This window comes from Corticium candelabrum, chromosome 16, assembly GCF_963422355.1.
Source record: "Corticium candelabrum chromosome 16, ooCorCand1.1, whole genome shotgun sequence".
In the NCBI taxonomy this organism is placed as follows: domain Eukaryota; kingdom Metazoa; phylum Porifera; class Homoscleromorpha; order Homosclerophorida; family Plakinidae; genus Corticium; species Corticium candelabrum.
Window position 1 is genome coordinate 1,191,921 of NC_085100.1, and position 18,711 is coordinate 1,210,631.

The following is an 18,711-nucleotide window of genomic DNA, read 5'->3' on the forward strand; positions in this document are numbered from 1 at the left end:
TGGTTGGAGATCACCTCCCACATCATGTGTACGACGCTCTTCGCAAACTAGTTTCTCACTCTGACACTGACGTATCAGAAACCACTGCACTGTAGTATGTTATACTACAGATACGATATACACTGTACATGTATATCGTATCTGTAGTACAACAGATATTCCAGCTAGTGTTGTTATGCCTGCATTGTAATTCTTCTTTCTATAACAATTGCATTGGAAACACAACAAACTATTTTCAGACTGCTAGAAGGAAGCCAATGAACTTAACAAACAATCATCGACAATTATATAAGGTATCATCACAACAGTAACTTTATTCACCTTCAACAGTACAGTCAGAAAATATGATGTGCCTATGGTCTTGATATATTTGTCCACTCACTGCTACTTCACATCTCGTGAACTCTTTCTTTATCTTCATCTTCATCTTCATCGTCACTGAGGGCAGACAACAGCATGTCATTTTCATAGGTTGGAAACAAGTGACTTGTCTGATCCCATAAACTTGAGTCGATTGGTAATGCAAAGTGTTCAGATGACTGCATGTGATTTATCAACTGTTCTTGGCCATCACATTGTGTACCACACCTTACACATAGATTCCTGTACACACAGCGTCGAATGTAGTTGATGCATTTCACTTTCTGGTAGAAGTCCATTTTGTGTCTCTTAGCAACACAATGAAAGTCAAATGAATGGGCTGATACCATGTGCTGAAATGTGGCGTCTGAAGACACTGAGCTTTCTGGACAAAACAGACAAAAACAAGACAGAGGAGCATCATCATCGACCCAATCAGCCCAACTCTCTTCCTCTTCTGTATCTAGAGCTGCTTCACTGCCCCCACTAGAATATTGCCAATCACCTTGCTCTTCCTCATCTGAATAACTCTCCCTCAAAGACTCCCAACCACGTCCTAGTTCCACGTAATTGATCAAATAAAAACAGTCGTATTCCTTATTCTTAGGATTGAGTTTTCTATGTTGTTTCTTTCTCATGTGCTCCTTCAGGGTTACTCGATCCCGAAACTGCTTTTCACAGCAAAGGCATCTGTTGTCATCTAGTTTACTCTTTAAGACTTCCATAAAACGATGTACATTAACTATACTGTCCGGTTTACCAATCCTGAAAGCATGAGCATCAACCATATGAGAAAAAAGCTCATCCTTCCTTGTACACTGTTTACTACAAAAGATACATTCCTGGAGAAAGTTTCTGTCCTGACGCTCTTTTTGTTGCATGTCCAGTAAGAACTCTAATCGACGACGCTTGAGACGCTCCCTCAAAACTTTGTCCTCTGGCAGTGCATCGCAGAGGAAGAAGAAGTCTTCCTGAGGAGCGCCATCGTTCGGGTTTGTGTTGGTTCTGATAACTGAAGCAAAATCTGTCATTGGCGCTTCTTTGAATCGCCGTTTCCAATAAGATAAATATTCTGGGACGTCATGAATTTGACTAACCTCGCCAATGACTAGATAGTGAGTAGCAACAAGGTGAGCAAAGAGAATATCTTTCTCTTCAGGAAAACCAAACCCCAAATCGCAAAGAGAACACGTGATATTCCTGGAGCGGTCTGGGTCTCTCGAAGACAAGATTTCACACTCAGGGAAAGACAAAGCGTCGAGAATGGGAGACGACGCACACTCAGCCATTTCTCCTAAACCACCTCCACTGCGCATGCTCCAAGCTCTTGCCGAAATCCAACATGGTGGGTGTTCTCCGAATCCGAAAGAATCGTCCGCTCAGACTGCGTTTGTGTTGATTTAGGGACGTGTAAGGACGAAGACGGTAAAGAAAGCATCTCGAGTCATCGTAGAAAAGTACTACACTCGTCTGACAGGCGACTTTCACACGAACAAGCGAATCTGCGAAGAAGTTGCCATTATTCCCAGTAAACGACTCCGCAACAAGATAGCTGGGTTAGCAACTTATCAGTCTGGCTAACGAATATCTATCACGTTACCCGCAAATGTAGGTTTGTGACTCATTTGATGAAGCGGATAGAAAAGGGTCCCGTACGTGGAATCTCAATAAAACTCCAAGAAGAAGAGCGAGAAAGGAGAGACAACTACGTTCCTGATGTAAGAAATACCAAGTACTCGATCAAACAAACAAATTCAAAATTATTTTATCTTCAGGTGTCTGCAATTGAACAGGACATCATTGAAGTAGATCCTGATACTAAAGAGATGCTGAAAGTCTTGGTAGGAAGTAACGAGTTTGTATTGTGAGTGATAAGAGTATAGACGGTAATTCACGTTTTAGGATTTTGGCAACATTCCAGGTCTACAGGTTGTGCAGCCGCCCCAAGCTGCTACACAGTTTACAAGATCCAGTGGACGTTGATCAAACAAAAACTTTGGTTGTCGTTGTACTACTACTGTTTAAAGATTTAAAATAAAATCAACAAGACATCAAATGTACAATGATGTGGGTGATGAAGGCAAATATTTAATTACCTGGTACACAGTACTGTACTTACTGTATACCTTCTGGTATTCCATAGACTTAGAGGTAGAGACCTCAGCTTGCTATACTCTTGTTCAGGGCAGCAACTTTCGCTAGCAAAGGCTCTTTCCATACTAATTGTTGTTCTATATTACACTGTCGGGATCATACATTTGACATATTGAATTTTGTCAAGCCATTGTATATGAGCTAGCTACCTATGAGATGCTCAACTTTCTGATGGCCTGTGAAAGGCACTACTAGAGTGCTCTATGCACCCTCTACCCTGCTTGTCTGTTGATTTCAATACCACAAATCACGTGAATGAATGAACTGTAAACTACCCAGAAACGTTGGCCACCTATTAATTAAAAGGGTGTGCTTCTCCTCCATTCCTTCTGCTCCCCAATCATGCAAGGTGGAAATAGTGAGACATGTACAGTATCATCAAATGAATGAATGAATGAATGAATGTGTTCAAATCAGCTATTGAATTGTACATCATGCTGCTCAGTAGCCAGTATAGAAAGCCTGTACTAAATTACCGCTATTACTAACAATTTCATTGTCACTAACCTGTACATATCTGCGTGTGTGTGTGTGCCTATTGCCATAATGCCGCATAGTTACCAAACAATCCCGCCTGATGTGGCCCACCAGCCGAAAACAGTCGTCGATGACACGCATCGTAGCAGTGTGTATAGATGGCATTCTCAGGCGGAGGCTGCCCCGAATAGTTCTCCATATAATTCACATCTTGTCTCTACTTCAAAACCCGAATTCAACACACAACATCCGAACGGAAAAGACACATTCTTGCCAGATATCCGTGTCCTGCTCGCAGATAGCATGCAGACCAGGGCTGCTCGCTGAATCTGTTCCTCTCTAAGTACTTGAACGCTCTAATGTCATAAAACGCGATTTTTCCTCGTCCACCGCCTATAGTCAGGATGTGCTCGTAAAAACTTAATGATCTAACTCCCGGATCTAAGCAATACAAGACATTATTTAATTAATTAATATTAGTTAATATCATAATAGTGTGTAGGCCGTATTTCTTTGAATAAACGCCGGGGCGTTTATTTTTAGTTAGGGTTTTAACTGCGACGTTTAAATGAGGGCGGCGTTTATATTTTATGTGGAGTTTCAGCTGCGGCGTCTAATCGAAGAAATACGGTGTGTGTGTGTGTGTGTGTGTGTGTGTGTGTGTGTGTGTGTGTGTGTGTGTGTGCGTGTGTGTGTGTGCGTGTGTGTGTGTGTGTGTGCGTGTGTGTGTGTGTGTGTGTGTGTGTGTGTGTGTGTGTGTGTGTGTGTGTGTGTGTGTGTGTGTGTGTGACCAGATTACTCAATTGGTGATCGGGTGCGAGAATGTTCGTTATCTGCGTGTCTCTCTCGTCTAGAAACGTGATGTGATTCTGCGATCCGTTGGCGTACAGACGAACGTCTGGATGTTTCGCCAGCGACACGTTTTCGTCGTGGTACGGCAACTTGACCGACCGTTTGACACGAAACGTGTTCGAGTCCCAGAAAGACAGCGTGGCCCCTTGAGAGCGAGGAGGACTGAGAGACCTCTAGCACAACAAGACTCCGTCTATACATGCATGCACGGCACTGGTAGAGGCGCAAAATCATACCAAAAGACTGGGATCATAGCTGAGAGACAAAGCAGCCAATGTCTAGATAGAAAATGTTGTGCATCAATCGTTACCGTATTTCCTCGAATAGTAACCCTGGGATCTGATCAGTTTGAAAAAATAGTAACTCATGCTCGATTAGTAACCCACCCTAACCCTAACACAAAACATTGAGGGAACAAGTCGGGCAGAAGAGACACAGTCAGAAGAAGATGAAGACAATGATCATGACGATGTGGACATTATGGTTTTAATGATGAGGACACTGAGTAAACTACCGGTGAAATGGAATGTAACTTGGACAGTCTTGCATACGTCCAGAGTGTGTTCTCTAATACAGTACTTGCATAGCTCTTTACTTCAACTTGAACCATGATAGCAGACATTGATGATTCTAATCAGTTTGAAAATATAGTAACCCACGGGTTACTATTCGAGGAAATACGGTAGTTAGTTAGGAGCGAGGTGTATACGATACTTGTGGGTTTGGATCGTAGTTTAGTGCTCTGACGCGGTGGTTTCTCTCGGGTAGTGTCTTTCTGAGTATGGGCACGGTACACCGCAAGCCGAATTCGTCTGCCGGCATGGCGTTGATGTGTTTGCAGCCTTCGCATCCGAAATCCGGAATGATACCGGTACACCAGAGACACATGGTACCGTCTCGAGAGCCTGGAAACGGAGAGTAGATTACACGTGAATGAGCTGTGTGGCTTGGCTTGTAGTCTGTCCGCCCGCCCGCCCGCCCGCCCGCCCGCCCGCCCGCCCGCCCGCCCGCCCGCCCGCCCGCCCGCCCGCCCGCCCGCCCGCCCGCCCGCCCGCCCGCCCGCCCGCCCGCCCGCCCGCCCGCCCGCCCGCCCGCCCGCCCGCCCGCCCGCCCGCCCGTCCGTCCGTCCGTCCGTCCATCTGTCTGTCAAAGTTGCCACAACAATCTACCATGTATACCCTACCTGACACAAGAAAATGATCATCAAGCCATGCCAGAGAAAAAATCCAGTTCGAATGACCCTGAAACTCACAACCCAGCAGATACGAATGAAGAACGCACATACAAACATTCGCTATCTCACATGACCAATGAAATACGGCTCGATAGCGGGCAATCTATACACAGCGACGTCGCTAGCATTCCTCCCTCCAGTAGCAAGGAACTCTCGAGACGGCGAAATATCGATGTCGTGTATACCACCCTTCCTATTGCGACAACTGAACTGGTCAAAATAAGACGACATGAAGAGATGCTCGTCGACTGTCGACATCTGTAAACGACCCTCCGGTGTACGAACTACAATCTCGTCACACTGATCGTCAATTGTCGAAGACGGGCACTGTTCCTTTATAGTCTCAACAGGAGTGATTCGATTTCTCACAACGTCCGTGATAAACAACTGCGATGTTACAGAAAACAGACAACAGGAAGGCAGCAGAGCATGTGACATTTGTTAACGCGCGTATATCCTCTTGTTTAATCACTCACTTGGTTGCACTTTGTGCCACACAACACGCGGTCATCGTCCAGCCAGCAGGAGGCAAAAACTTTGTCTGTGTCTTCTCCAAAATTGATTTCGCGCTCTTGCATTTGTATGGGCAACGTACGAGCTATGTAGCTTGCGTCCAGAAATGATTTTCCGCCCGTGCTGCGACTACGAAGCAGGCTGTGTATCTCCATCGTTTTGTACGCCACAACGCGGCCGGAAAATTAAATCAGACAGACAACACGAGACAAACAACAATCGGTTGTGACGCAATAGACGATAATTGATTTCAAAACCGTGACAGGTAACCGGCAAATACGAAAATGTGTTTTCCAAAGTACACAAAGCAATCACCCTCCGAGACTGCATGCGGTAAGCCACATGTTTAATTAATCAACAATTCTCTGTATACGTCGGTCGTCTATACTTTCCTCACGGATGCCGCTTTCTAGAGAATGAAGAAGTGAGTAGATAGATGACTATTTCTACGGTCAAGTGCTCACGAATAGAAGTTCGCTACTGCTCTTGTCTTCTTAAAAACGCAACCGACTTCATTTGTCTGACCGCGGCCGGTATCCGTCAATGAGAGGTGAGAGAAGCGGTAATCTGCATACGGCGGTCTCATTTGCATATGGACAGGTCGCTCACACAAATGCTCGAAATTTTTGTGCGAGTGTAATTTGCTTAGGTTGCTTGTGTCGTCCGGTAAAAACTGCGATAGTTGACGAATAGTCAATCCAGTTGTACAGTACTGTAGTGTATAATAACTGTCATCACCAAAGTCGTCGAATTATTTTGTTGTGTGGGAAATCGGTTACGTAGATGCCGCATAGTACCTTAAAATATCGTTTTTCATTGCTTCTACAAGCCTAATTAAAATATTCCTAATTTAACAATTTACTTCTGCTGTCAATACTATTGGATGGCACTGCATACCAATTTCAGCATGCAACACTGCGTGACGTCCCAAAAGAAGTCACATTCTCTAGCCAAAGCAATCAACTTGGTCTGGCAAAGCCATTGCCTCTCCTTCACATATTTCACCATAAAATTAGCCCAAATAATTTAATTAACATAAACTGAGCCATCACCTTGAAAACATTGTATAGAGAAATAGGAAACAATTAATAATAACATATGTCCTTCAAATAATTTTGCAAAGTGGACAATAAATAGAAAGCCAATCACATCTGGTACCTCATTGTTCTCATGCTGCACATTTCATACACAAGTGTAAAGCTTAAAGCTGTCAAACTACATCTGACTCCCATGACCAATTATTGCTGCCTTTCTTCAACAGCACAGTTCAATTTATCTTTATCTGTAGACAGATATTGTTCCCATGCCTTTGTGCTTGGTTCAACAGCTTCAATAGAACCATCAGGTATTCTGCTCCCGCCTGGAATTTCTGATGGTACAACAAAAGAGTCCCACCAATGCCTACATGTAACCGTTCAACATGCACCCGTTTTACAAACTAGTAACTCAATTATAACAAACATTGACTTCATTTCGATTGCTCACCTGATGCCAATAAATGAGTCAAGATATCTATCTGCTTGAGAGTAGTATTCCACAAATTCCTTCATTGGATCTTCACCTGATGAGAAAGAGTGCCTGTCCTATATACTACTGTTGACATTTCAAACTGACATGCAAAATTACCATGTGATACTGAAGTCTCTTCTTGTTTTGCCACTTCACGGACCAACTTCAATTGCTCTTGCTCTACAACTTCACCTTCTTCCTCCATAAGAGTCTATACATAATTATTATGAAATCGTTGTTTACATTGTGACTGAATAAACGTGCTAATCAATACTCTAAGCGTTTTCTCCTCTGACTGATATGTTTCTTGCTGTCTAAGTATTAGTGATTCCAGTTTCTTAACACGTTCTTCAAATACTTTAGTTTCCTCAGTGAATTTCTCACCTATTATTAATTAAACAACAACAAATTACTCACAAGCTCTCTATTAACCATGAAGAATTTACAACACACTTACAACATGTTAACCCTCCCAACCCTACACAAAGATCAAACTATTTGATTGAACTTCTGTAAACAAGTAGTCCATATCTATTTACATATCTGTCCATCTTACAAAGAGACTTTACTATTGTTAAAACAATAGCATTGAGTGCGCAATGTCTATGCCTTGAGTATTGCCTTGATCATTGCAGCCTACTCAATGAGTTGTCAACGTGTACTCAATTCGTGCACACAATTTTTTGTACCCCTTTTCTGAGCAGATTCCAGTCTATGAGCTCTTAGTTCTTTGAGACTCTCCAAAAGCTGCTTCATCTTGTCTGCTTCACGTTGTTTAGCCTTCACCTCAGTCAACGTCTCTCCTGCTTCCAGTCTTAATTCGCTTTCCTTCATAATGATCACACTGTGCTCAACACAACGGTCATAGAATGTTGTTTGCTGTATACTTACTCGCTTGCTGGCAATGTCTGCAGCGATTAGTTTTGCTCGCCATTCATCTATTTCTTGATGAAGCTGCTGACTCTTAGCACTCTGTTCCCGCTTCTCTTCCCACTTTCTCTTCCGTCTCCGTTTCAGGTAAGCCTGAGATGCACACTTAAGTCTATAAGTCAACAAATGTTGAAATAAGGAAATATTAGTTTTACTCGTCGATTTCGTTTCTTGTCAATTTGCGTTTCCAAAGAGGCTTGTACAACTGGATCGTTTATTTGTGCTTGAACTGATACGAGTGACTCCTAAACCATGCCAAACATGTTCAATAGAAAGAATCCCAACACACAGCAGACAGAGATGAAAGAGACGTGTTGTACAGACACAACAAAATGTGTGTATCACCTGTACACTAGCTGCTCTGGCAACGCTCTCCTTCCATTCATCATCAGCCATGTTAATGTCGTTTGCCATTTCATCATTCAATTGCCTCAACAATCCCAACAGCTCAAATGCCTGTCCCACAAGCTCCTTAGCATCAGCCAGCTATCGAAACAAATACATACAAACTACAAACTGACATCATCAAGCTTGACACACACTGACAGCAAAACTCTCATAATAAGTAAGCCTGCAATCATAACTGACTCTAAGCCTTTCAACCGTTTCGTTTCTAGTGGAAATATTGACAAGTACAAGTACAAATCAAGAAGCTACCTTCTACATCAATTTCTTCATCACAGAAGAACAGGCTGCTTGTTGGTCATGTGCAGAAATATCAGTTGCATTGCAAAAATGTTGTGCTACAAGTATTTATGTCATAGACAACATAAACATTATAAACTACAGCAAAGCTCTCGTTTGGTTTGGCTGCACCAGAAGCTTGCACTATCATTCACCACAATCAGGTCAAAAACACGTTGACATTAAGAAATAATACAGGGTAGAATAAAATCGAGTTTCACTGAATAGGTATCAAACAGACATGAGAAACTTCTGGTTTGATGCGAACATACAACACAAAAATGTCTTGCCGACTAACAAAAGTATGCCAGACAAACAACAAATACACACACACACACACACACACACACACACACACACACACACACACATGCACGCATGCCCACACACATGCACACACACACACACACACATGCATGCACACGTGCACACACACACACACACACACACACACACACACACACACACACAATTAATAGCTCAGCACCCATAGCTGTTTCTCTAAATCCAAAATCTATGATCACAAATTCAAAACACAGACAGCAAAAGTGGGACAAGCAAACCATAAAACAAATGAACAAATACATAAACAGACCGGCATATACTGCTACAGCATCACATCATAATGCACCAAAATGCATACAAGGATACAGAAAGGATATTTCCTTCCCAACCACAGGTCACCTAATCAATAAGCCAACGCACTCACCAGCTGTTAGAACTGAATACAGACAGTGACAGTTACAACTGTGTCAACCAACAATTCAGTCCACTCTTAATTAATATCCACATTTAAGGCCACAAGAATAAAATTACTTGTTTGACAGGAGTTGTATGCATAGGCTCAATATCAGCGTGAGCGTTTATAGTTTATTATTATTAATATCAACTTTTAATCCACAAAAATCTACCCATCTAATACACACCAGCATTCCTCAAAGTTGTACAGTATGGGAACAAATTTGGTAGAGTAGCGTACAAGAAGTATTACAACAAAGTTCAAATAATTAAGTTTTAAAATTTTAAATTTAATCTAAAATTATAAATACGCCCACCAGCCAAAAATTGGTTTGTGCTCCTGTCAAACAACTAACTTTATGTTGTGGCCCAACCTTCCTACCTTCGTACTCGCATCCCTGCCGTCTGCATACGCACGAGATTGGGACTCTTTGCCTTTGCCTTCCAGCCACTTCCTGACCCACTTGCTATCGTCAGATTCACCACTGCCCGACGGCGATGCAGATAATGCAGCTACACTGTAGCCTACAGGAGGGTTGTGGTGGGCGAACGTGTACGCTGGGCGCAACGCGACATCCGAGAAAGCTACTGGAAGCTGTAACGGCGGTCTCCAAGCGAACGGTGGCGGAGGAAAGGGAAAACCGATCGAATGAGGCGGAAGAGGAGGAAGCAGTAGTCGTGGAGAAACGAAATTTGGGTGCGATACGGGAAAAGCCATGTTCGAAAAGTTCCCGGATAATGTCAGCCAAAGGAATTGCGTTTGAGCTTTTGTGCGAGGCGCTAGAGAAAGATCCAGAAATGTGAGATTGTAAATTTATCCTCGTGGTAATGGACTTATTTAGTCGGCTAGGCGAGTGAACGACTTGTTTTGTTGGTAGATGTGAAGTTGGCAAAACTTTCTTTCAGAGCGAGTTGGTCTCGTCGTATCCGGGACACAGAGTAGCTGTGTCTGCGTCTGTTCTCCCCGATCTCTACGTACACGCACACAGATCGCTCTTCGAGCTCAAATCTCGAAGATACCGCTTGGATAACAAGGACACGCCCCCGCACGTAGTTAAGGCCTTTGAAAAATTGTCTCGAGTCGTCGTGCTATTCAATTCAGAATGTGCAACGGCATGGAATATAAGGTGCATTACATTGTGAACCGACGGTTTTGCTATTAGTGATATCAGCTTGCAAATATTCTAGAAAAGAACTGCTGGAGTCAAATCGAACTGATTTGTTGGTTGAAAGGCACCTCTGTGATGTCGTACTTCGATCTTTTCCAAAGAGTCGCGAGACGTTCGTCCACCGGTAGTCGTTTCAACTTGAGACTGAGTTTGTTTTGTGGACTTATTAATGTTGGTGTTGCTGTGAAGACGATGGCTGGTTCGAAATGCCACACAGAGTCTAAAAGCGTGTCAAGACGTTTGTGGTATGTCATTGACTGAGTTGTTAGAGCAAGAACGACGAGTGTGTCAGTGGTGTGCAGAGCTGGCCAGGCATAACTACCAGGCGTGGAATCATCGGGTTTGGGTTTTGAGACTGCTGATCGAGTGTGACAGTAGCTGCAACATCATGGATGTGGTCAAGGTGGATCTTATTGATACTGCGTTATGGTTGGAATCACACGTTTCGGACTACAGTGGCTTGCACCATCGCTACTGCGTTATGATGTACGTAACGATATCTTTTCAGAGCTCTAGGACTTTAGGTTGGGAGGAGGTGGTTATTGATCTACTGACTAGCGACTTGGACAAGCTTTCTGGTCTGATTAGGTTTTTTCCAGGACATCAGACTCTTTGGTATTACAGGTAGTACTTAATTGCGTGTATGTCTCAGTTTAGGAAGTTGTTGTGTTGGTGTTGTGTTCCAGGCGGGCTGTTGTGTATCTTCTAGTTCATTGCTTGGCAGATACGTCATCTGATCAAATCTGTCTAGACTCACCAAGTCGGCTCAATTGTGTCACTTTGTTGAAGAACGAAGACACATTTTCAAAAGAGATTTGTAAGCAGTCGTCTGAAGGGATTGAGGATTTTAAGCAGTCGGAACTAGCTGCTCTGCACAGCAAATGGCTACATATCGCAAAGAATCTCGGTGCTAGTGCAACTGATTAATTGCCTAATTTCATTTCTTTGTGGTAGTTTGCCTTTTTGAGAATTTCTACACTGTACCTGTAGGTATTGTGCTTCTACAAAAAAGCTAAATGGTTTCTGGAGTTTGACGATTTGAAGAAGCGGTCACCATCCTGTCTATTGTATTGTATCTAATTGTATTGTCTAATGTATTGTGTCTATCTCTTGAATTCGTTTTGTTATCAACAAACAAATTGATGTCCCTGGGGCTTTGTGCAAGATTGCTGTACCATGAATCAATCACGAGATGATCACAATCTGTGGAATTAAGTTTAATGACGTCAAACCCAATCCGTACTAGGCAAGGTTCACGTGCTGGTGCCAGTGAGTATCTGGTACCGGGCTGTCTACGTCATTCAGCCTGTAGGAGTTTGACGGAGAGCTTGCTGATGCAGCTGCTACTGTTCGTTGGATTTCTTGGGGTCATAGCGCACTCTGTGTCCACACAAGAAGACATTTCAAGAAGAGTCGAGGTGTCACGTAGTTTCTTTGCAGTCAAATAAAGTTCTTAAGCACCATCTTTATTACTCTTAATGTTATTGTGTGTGCGTTTAGTGTAACCCTGATGAGTCCCAAACATGCGGCCAAGACGAGTGCTGCATAGCCAGGAAGAATATTGGTGGCGTGATAAAGCATGTATGCTATCCCAAGGGCAAAAATGTGAATGATCTCTGTGATCCCGACGGCCGACAGAAGTGTTCGTCCTGTGCGTCTGGCTTAGTTTGCCGTTCGATACGCTCTAACAGCAGAGGGTATCATTACTGTGTCAGAGAAGAAGAAGAAGAAGAAGGCCGCGTTAAGCGTCCGGCAAATCAAGGCAGTGAAGGAAAATTAACACTATCTGATGGCAAGGGTAGTCGCAAAGAGGAAGACAGCAAGCGAAGACCGTTAGGTCAACCAAAGGGACCACCCCAAGGACGGCAAGGCCCAAGGCGTGGATTTCCTGCCGGTCGTGGCAAACCACCGATGCGACCTGACCCATCCGGTTTACAACGCCCTGTAAATGATAATAAAAGGAGACCTGGTGATGACACACGCGGTGAAACACGGTCGCCCATGAATAACCTCAAACAATTAAATGCGACTTCGGACGATCGTAATGATAGCAGAATACCGTTACACAACAAATTTGGTGGCAGTGATGACCGCAGACAGATGAATAGAACCTCTGACCGCCGCGATGATGACAGAAGACCATTCATGAGCAGATCTGGCGACCGTGATGATGAAAGAAAACCATTCAGAGGCAGATTTAGAGACAGCAATGATCGCAAACAAATGAATGAAACTTCTGGTGATCGCGCTGATGACAGAAGACCACGCAAGGGAAGATTTGGTGACAATGATGACCAAAGACAAATGAATGTCAGCTCTGGTGACCGCGATGATGACAGAAGACCATTCATGAGAAGATTTGGTAATCATGATGATAACAGAAGGCCATTCTACAGGAGATTTGGTGACAGAAGACCATCCATGAGAAGATTTGGTGACCGTGATAATGACAGAAGACCATCCATGAGAAGATTTGGTGACCGTGATGATGACAGAAGACCGTCCATGAGAAGATTTGGTGACCGTGATGATGACAGAAGACCATCCATGAGCAGATTTGGTGACCGTGATGATGACAGAAGACCGTCCATGAGAAGATTTGGTGACCGTGATGATGACAGAAGACCATCCATGAGAAGATTTGGTGACCGTGATGATGACAGAAGACCATCTATGAGCAGGTTTGGTGACCGTGATGATGACAGAAGACCATCTATGAGCAGGTTTGGTGATCGTGATGATGACAGAAGACCATCTATGAGAAGATTTGGTGACCGTGATGATGACAGAAGACCATCTATGAGCAGGTTTGGTGATCGTGATGATGACAGAAGACCATCCATGAGAAGATTTGGTGACCGTGATGATGACAGAAGACCATCTATGAGCAGGTTTGGTGATCGTGATGATGACAGAAGACCATCTATGAGAAGATTTGGTGACCGTGATGATGACAGAAGACCATCTATGAGCAGGTTTGGTGACCGTGATGACAGAAGACCGTCCATGAGAAGATTTGGTGACCGTGATGATGACAGAAGACCATCCACGAGAAGATTTGGTGACCGTGATGATGACAGAAGACCGTCCATGAGAAGATTTGGTGACCGTGATGATGACAGAAGACCATCTATGAGCAGGTTTGGTGACCGTGATGATGACAGAAGACCATCCATGAGAAGATTTGGTGACCGTGATGATGACAGAAGACCATCTATGAGCAGGTTTGGTGACCGTGATGACAGAAGACCGTCCATGAGAAGATTTGGTGACAATGATGACCAAAGGCAAAGGAATGTCAGCTCTGGTGACCGTGATGATGACAGAAGACCATCTATGAGCAGGTTTGGTGACCGTGATGACAGAAGACCATCCATGAGAAGATTTGGTGACAATGATGACCAAAGGCAAAGGAATGTCAGCTCTGGTGACCGTGATGATGACCAAAGGCAAAGGAATGTCAGCTCTGGTGACCGTGATGATGACAGAAGACCGTCCATGGGAAGATTTGGTGACCGTGATGATGACAGAAGACCGTCCATGAGAAGATTTGGTGACCGTGATGACGACAGAAGACCATCTATGAGCAGGTTTGGTGACCGTGATGACAGAAGACCGTCCATGAGAAGATTTGGTGACAATGATGACCAAAGGCAAAGGAATGTCAGCTCTGGTGACCGTGATGATGACAGAAGACCATCCATGAGAAGATTTGGTGATCATGATGATGACAGAAGACCATCTATGAGCAGGTTTGGTGACCGTGATGACAGAAGACCGTCCATGAGAAGATTTGGTGACAATGATGACCAAAGGCAAAGGAATGTCAGCTCTGGTGACCGTGATGATGACAGAAGACCATTCTACAGCAGATTTGGTGACCGTGATGATGACAGAAGACCATCCATGAGCAGATTTGGTGACCGTGATGATGACAGACGACCATCCATGAGAAGATTTGGTGATCGTGATGATGACAGAAGACCATTCTACAGCAGATTTGGTGACCGTGATGATGACAGAAGACCATCCATGAGAAGATTTGGTGACCGTGATGATGACAGAAGACCATCCATGAGCAGATTTGGTGACCGTGATGATGACAGAAGACCATCCATGAGCAGATTTGGTGACCGTGATGATGACAGAAGACCATTCTACAGCAGATTTGGTGACCGTGATGATGACAGAAGACCATTCTACAGCAGATTTGGTGACCGTGATGATGACAGAAGACCATCCATGAGCAGATTTGGTGACCGTGATGATGACAGAAGACCATCCATGAGCAGATTTGGTGACCGTGATGATGACAGAAGACCATCCATGAGAAGATTTGGTGATCGTGATGATGACAGAAGACCATTCTACAGCAGATTTGGTGACCGTGATGATGACAGACGACCATCCATGAGAAGATTTGGTGACCGTGATGATGACAGAAGACCATTCTACAGCAGATTTGGTGACCGTGATGATGACAGACGACCATCCATGAGAAGATTTGGTGACCGTGATGATGACAGAAGACCATCCATGAGCAGATTTGGTGACCGTGATGATGACAGAAGACCATCCATGAGCAGATTTGGTGACCGTGATGATGACAGAAGACCATCCATGAGAAGATTTGGTGATCGTGATGATGACAGAAGACCATTCTACAGCAGATTTGGTGACCGTGATGATGACAGACGACCATCCATGAGCAGATTTGGTGACCGTGATGATGACAGAAGACCATCCATGAGCAGATTTGGTGACCGTGATGATGACAGAAGACCATCCATGAGCAGATTTGGTGACCGTGATGATGACAGAAGACCATCCATGAGCAGATTTGGTGACCGTGATGATGACAGAAGACCATTCATGAGCAGATTTGGTGACCGTGATGATGACAGAAGACCATCCATGAGCAGATTTGGTGACCGTGATGATGACAGAAGACCATCCATGAGAAGATTTGGTGATCGTGATGATGACAGACGACCATCCATGAGAAGATTTGGTGACCGTGATGATGACAGAAGACCATCCATGAGAAGATTTGGTGACCGTGATGATGACAGAAGACCATCCATGAGCAGATTTGGTGACCGTGATGATGACAGAAGACCATCCATGAGAAGATTTGGTGATCGTGATGATGACAGACGACCATCCATGAGCAGATTTGGTGACCGTGATGATGACAGAAGACCATCCATGAGAAGATTTGGTGACCGTGATGATGACAGAAGACCATCCATGAGCAGATTTGGTGACCGTGATGATGACAGAAGACCATCCATGAGAAGATTTGGTGATCGTGATGATGACAGAAGACCATTCTACAGCAGATTTGGTGACCGTGACCGTGATGATGACAGAAGACCGTCCTACAATAGAGTCAACATTATCTATGATCAATGGAGGAAACCAATGCGCGCCACGAGTAATGATCGTGATTTCAGGCGGTCATTCCAAGACAAGCGTGATTTTTACCGTGGCTAGCCAGTCTTCAAGTCAATGCCATCATGGAGAAGGTGCATCTCCTGGAATAACTATACCATTTGCTGTGACTGAATGGAAGTCTTGTCAGTTAGTTACATTATGGTAGTTGTTCTTGTCTTTTATTTTACGGTAGTAAGCATACAGTCTGCTTTGCTTTTTGTTGTAACTGGAAGAGGGTCAAGTACAAATGCTACTAACGCTTGCACACAGTCAATTGATGTAATAAATGTTACTACAAGAATATGTCACTCCACTCTTTCTACCGTTGCTATGCATGGACAGTTTCAAACGTTCTCAACTAAAAAACACACCGTCGTCTGTACGCCCTCTGATGTGTGTTTGCATGTTTAGTATTATAATCTATGCTTTTTACAAGCACTGTAGTGATTACCGTAAAATAATAATTTTTTGCGATTCGTGCGATTTCGTGCAATGGTCTCCAATTGCACAACTAGATTTCGCACGACAAATGCTATTTGCGCATTCGTATATGTCGATACTTTGATCACTAGAAAAGCATCTCAAGTAGAAGGCTTATTTGTCCCATCTGTAAACGTGGCCTCGGGCAGCCTATCAGCAAAAAATTCGGCGTCAAACAGGGAGGTGGAATTGGCAAATTTAAAACAAAAGTTGTGGGGACCACGTGTTCACTAGTTGCCGAAGACGTATCACTCGTACAGAAAGACAAGCAGCGGGCAAACATTGAAAGATACGCGGTTCAACATGGACCGACTTTTGTATTACACTACTTCACAAAGCAACTGAAACATCCTGGATCCCGAGTCTACAGTCAGAAATGATTATGTAATAGTTCTACATCTAAAGTTGTAATGAATGGCTTTAGGAAGGCTGGAAATCATTGACACTTTGAAAAAGAATGTGTCTAGAGAGGAATGACAGTCAGTACAAAGCCGTATATATAAAAAGAGTCAGTACGTAGCCTCGAACTTCCAGACCACAGAGCGCTCGACTCGCAAATTTTTTGGGTCCACTTCACACACACATCCCGGATAAGTTTAACTTAAAAAACGTGCACGGTAGACCATTCTCACGTGCACGCATGTTGGATCATGCATGATTTAGTAGTTCGAAATGTGTTGTTATGCTGACAGATCGTGGGAATTGCGCTTTCTCTGCGAGCAGTTACCACACTCAGTAAACAGCAGTGGCTACTGAAAGGAGAGCCCCGATATGGGGAATGTTGGTTGCGACAAACCGTTTTCTTTGCAGAAATCGACTTTCTCGAGAAACATTTGACTCCAGAAAAGCTTTTCGTGATGCAACTATTATACAAGACGGCAGAGGTTTGTACATTTTGCTAGTTAATTGATATTAGTTAATTAACTAATTATTAATTTATTAGAATACAGTATTTAGTAACATTAAAGCACAATTTATGTATTTATGGTAGTATTTTTGAACCTTAGATGTGATTTAATAAATAGTAATTTATAATTTATGTGTGGATATACAGTAGTGGACAAAGTATTTGCCAGGCAAGAAATTTCAGGGGTTTTCAGGATGTTTGTGTTTGGGTGGAAGCACAAAATATTAATAAAGCGACTTCTTGGTCAATGTTTGTCATGCAATAGGAAAATCAAGAGTAATTGGTACAGAATTGAGTCTAAATCAGTTGGTTGTTGCAATTTAATTAAGATTGTTGTTACAACCTAGTTAAAACAGATTAATTAAGTTTACATTACAACTTATCAAAGCATATTCAATGCAAACAATATTACAACCTTTGAAAACAAACTAACTTATCAATTTATGCTCATATCAGCACTTATTTCCATTCTGTAGTCCAGAATATGATGAAAAATCAACAACAAAAACTACTCGGCAAATACTTTTGTCCACTACTGTATATACTAGTAACTATTGCAGAAGAACCTGTTTATTAATCATGTACTCTGCTGTTACTGAAATTAATTTGTTTGCATAAGAAATGTATGGCAAACAGGCAGGATTACAGGAAGTTGTTGATCGGACAGTCTGTTGCCACAGAACACAGTTTTTCATTAGCTTACAATACATAGAATCAATCCATGATCCATTTTAACAATAAAATTAAAACACACACAATGGAGATGTCTATTTCCCTAGTGGGTGCACAGTTTGCTGGACATAAAACTGGAATGACTTGTTCTGAACACTCATTCTGAACACTAATTACAATCTGTTTCTCTCTTTATATCAAGGAATATTAACATAAACAGTTTTCTCAACTCAAGAAATCTTGTATCCTTGTACAGTTTAGATGGCATTAGGGGTATTTGTTTTCAAACTTATTGTCAGATTGTGGTTTCTCCTTGCTCTCTGGTGGATTCGTATGGGGATATTTGGTTGTAGTTTTGGCTTTCATGAACAAACTTGGACGTCCTGCTGATGCTGGACGGGTAGAAAAGGACTTGAAGTGTCGTCTAGCTACAGCAATAAGTTGTACTTGAATCTTTTTCTTTTGTTTTCTGACTCCCACCTCTTTACCAAACATGTGTAGAGCAGAAAGCAGTCGCTACTGTGTACCAGGTGAGTGGATTCCTTTGCCTTGTAGTTTTCAATAATTGGAACAAAACCTTTTCTACTGCAGCCATG

General features: G+C 43.1%; 6 protein-coding genes across 9 annotated transcripts; 3 read left to right on the top strand and 3 right to left on the bottom strand.

The window, feature by feature from the left end:
- Positions 1–190: 190 nt before the first annotated feature.
- Positions 191–1,658, bottom strand: LOC134191988 (zinc finger protein 277-like). Its single transcript, XM_062660648.1, has one exon. The coding sequence runs from the start codon at positions 1,647–1,649 to the stop codon at positions 390–392; it is 1,260 nt and encodes a 419-aa protein (XP_062516632.1). The 5' UTR covers positions 1,650–1,658; the 3' UTR covers positions 191–389.
- Positions 1,659–1,675: 17 nt separating this feature from the next.
- LOC134191989 (small ribosomal subunit protein eS17-like) lies at positions 1,676–2,426 on the top strand. The gene is made up of 5 exons (XM_062660649.1): positions 1,676–1,705; positions 1,765–1,916; positions 1,973–2,078; positions 2,136–2,201; positions 2,263–2,426. Exons 1-5 carry the CDS (start codon positions 1,703–1,705, stop codon positions 2,341–2,343), a joined length of 408 nt encoding a protein of 135 aa, XP_062516633.1. The 5' UTR covers positions 1,676–1,702; the 3' UTR covers positions 2,344–2,426.
- A 506-nt stretch (positions 2,427–2,932) lies between these two features.
- Positions 2,933–5,792, bottom strand: LOC134192146 (DDB1- and CUL4-associated factor 12-like). Its single transcript, XM_062660841.1, has 9 exons — positions 5,554–5,792; positions 5,366–5,464; positions 5,147–5,266; positions 5,027–5,084; positions 4,558–4,748; positions 4,080–4,121; positions 3,791–4,016; positions 3,266–3,432; positions 2,933–3,208 (listed from the first exon to the last, which is right to left on the bottom strand). The coding sequence occupies exons 1-9, from the start codon at positions 5,743–5,745 to the stop codon at positions 3,050–3,052; spliced, it is 1,254 nt and encodes a 417-aa protein (XP_062516825.1). The 5' UTR covers positions 5,746–5,792; the 3' UTR covers positions 2,933–3,049.
- Positions 5,793–6,384: 592 nt separating this feature from the next.
- Positions 6,385–10,176, bottom strand: LOC134192243 (programmed cell death protein 7-like). Of its 3 annotated transcripts, none has more exons than XR_009971913.1 (10): positions 9,834–10,176; positions 8,375–8,515; positions 8,185–8,274; positions 7,991–8,122; positions 7,789–7,927; positions 7,374–7,483; positions 7,217–7,310; positions 7,076–7,151; positions 6,488–6,991; positions 6,385–6,420 (listed from the first exon to the last, which is right to left on the bottom strand). XR_009971913.1 is itself a non-coding variant. In XM_062660960.1 (10 exons), the coding sequence occupies exons 2-10, from the start codon at positions 9,298–9,300 to the stop codon at positions 6,829–6,831; spliced, it is 1,062 nt and encodes a 353-aa protein (XP_062516944.1). In that variant the 5' UTR covers positions 9,301–9,434; positions 9,834–9,953; the 3' UTR covers positions 6,385–6,828. The 3 variants fall into 3 exon arrangements, 2 of the variants coding, with proteins under 2 accessions (XP_062516944.1, XP_062516943.1); XM_062660960.1 differs by adding an exon at positions 9,184–9,434 and having other exon boundaries at positions 6,385–6,991; positions 9,834–9,953; XM_062660959.1 differs by having other exon boundaries at positions 6,385–6,991.
- A 4-nt stretch (positions 10,177–10,180) lies between these two features.
- Positions 10,181–11,648, top strand: LOC134192245 (protein prenyltransferase alpha subunit repeat-containing protein 1-like). Its single transcript, XM_062660962.1, has 5 exons — positions 10,181–10,251; positions 10,330–10,578; positions 10,640–10,744; positions 10,810–11,244; positions 11,307–11,648. Exons 1-5 carry the CDS (start codon positions 10,190–10,192, stop codon positions 11,545–11,547), a joined length of 1,092 nt encoding a protein of 363 aa, XP_062516946.1. The 5' UTR covers positions 10,181–10,189; the 3' UTR covers positions 11,548–11,648.
- A 177-nt stretch (positions 11,649–11,825) lies between these two features.
- LOC134192242 (eukaryotic translation initiation factor 3 subunit A-like) lies at positions 11,826–16,357 on the top strand. Of its 2 annotated transcripts, XM_062660958.1 has the most exons (3): positions 11,826–12,038; positions 12,121–13,964; positions 14,619–16,357. In XM_062660958.1, the coding sequence occupies exons 1-3, from the start codon at positions 11,841–11,843 to the stop codon at positions 16,114–16,116; spliced, it is 3,540 nt and encodes a 1,179-aa protein (XP_062516942.1). In that variant the 5' UTR covers positions 11,826–11,840; the 3' UTR covers positions 16,117–16,357. The 2 variants fall into 2 exon arrangements, with proteins under 2 accessions (XP_062516942.1, XP_062516941.1); XM_062660957.1 differs by having other exon boundaries at positions 12,121–16,357.
- Positions 16,358–18,711: the final 2,354 nt, after the last annotated feature.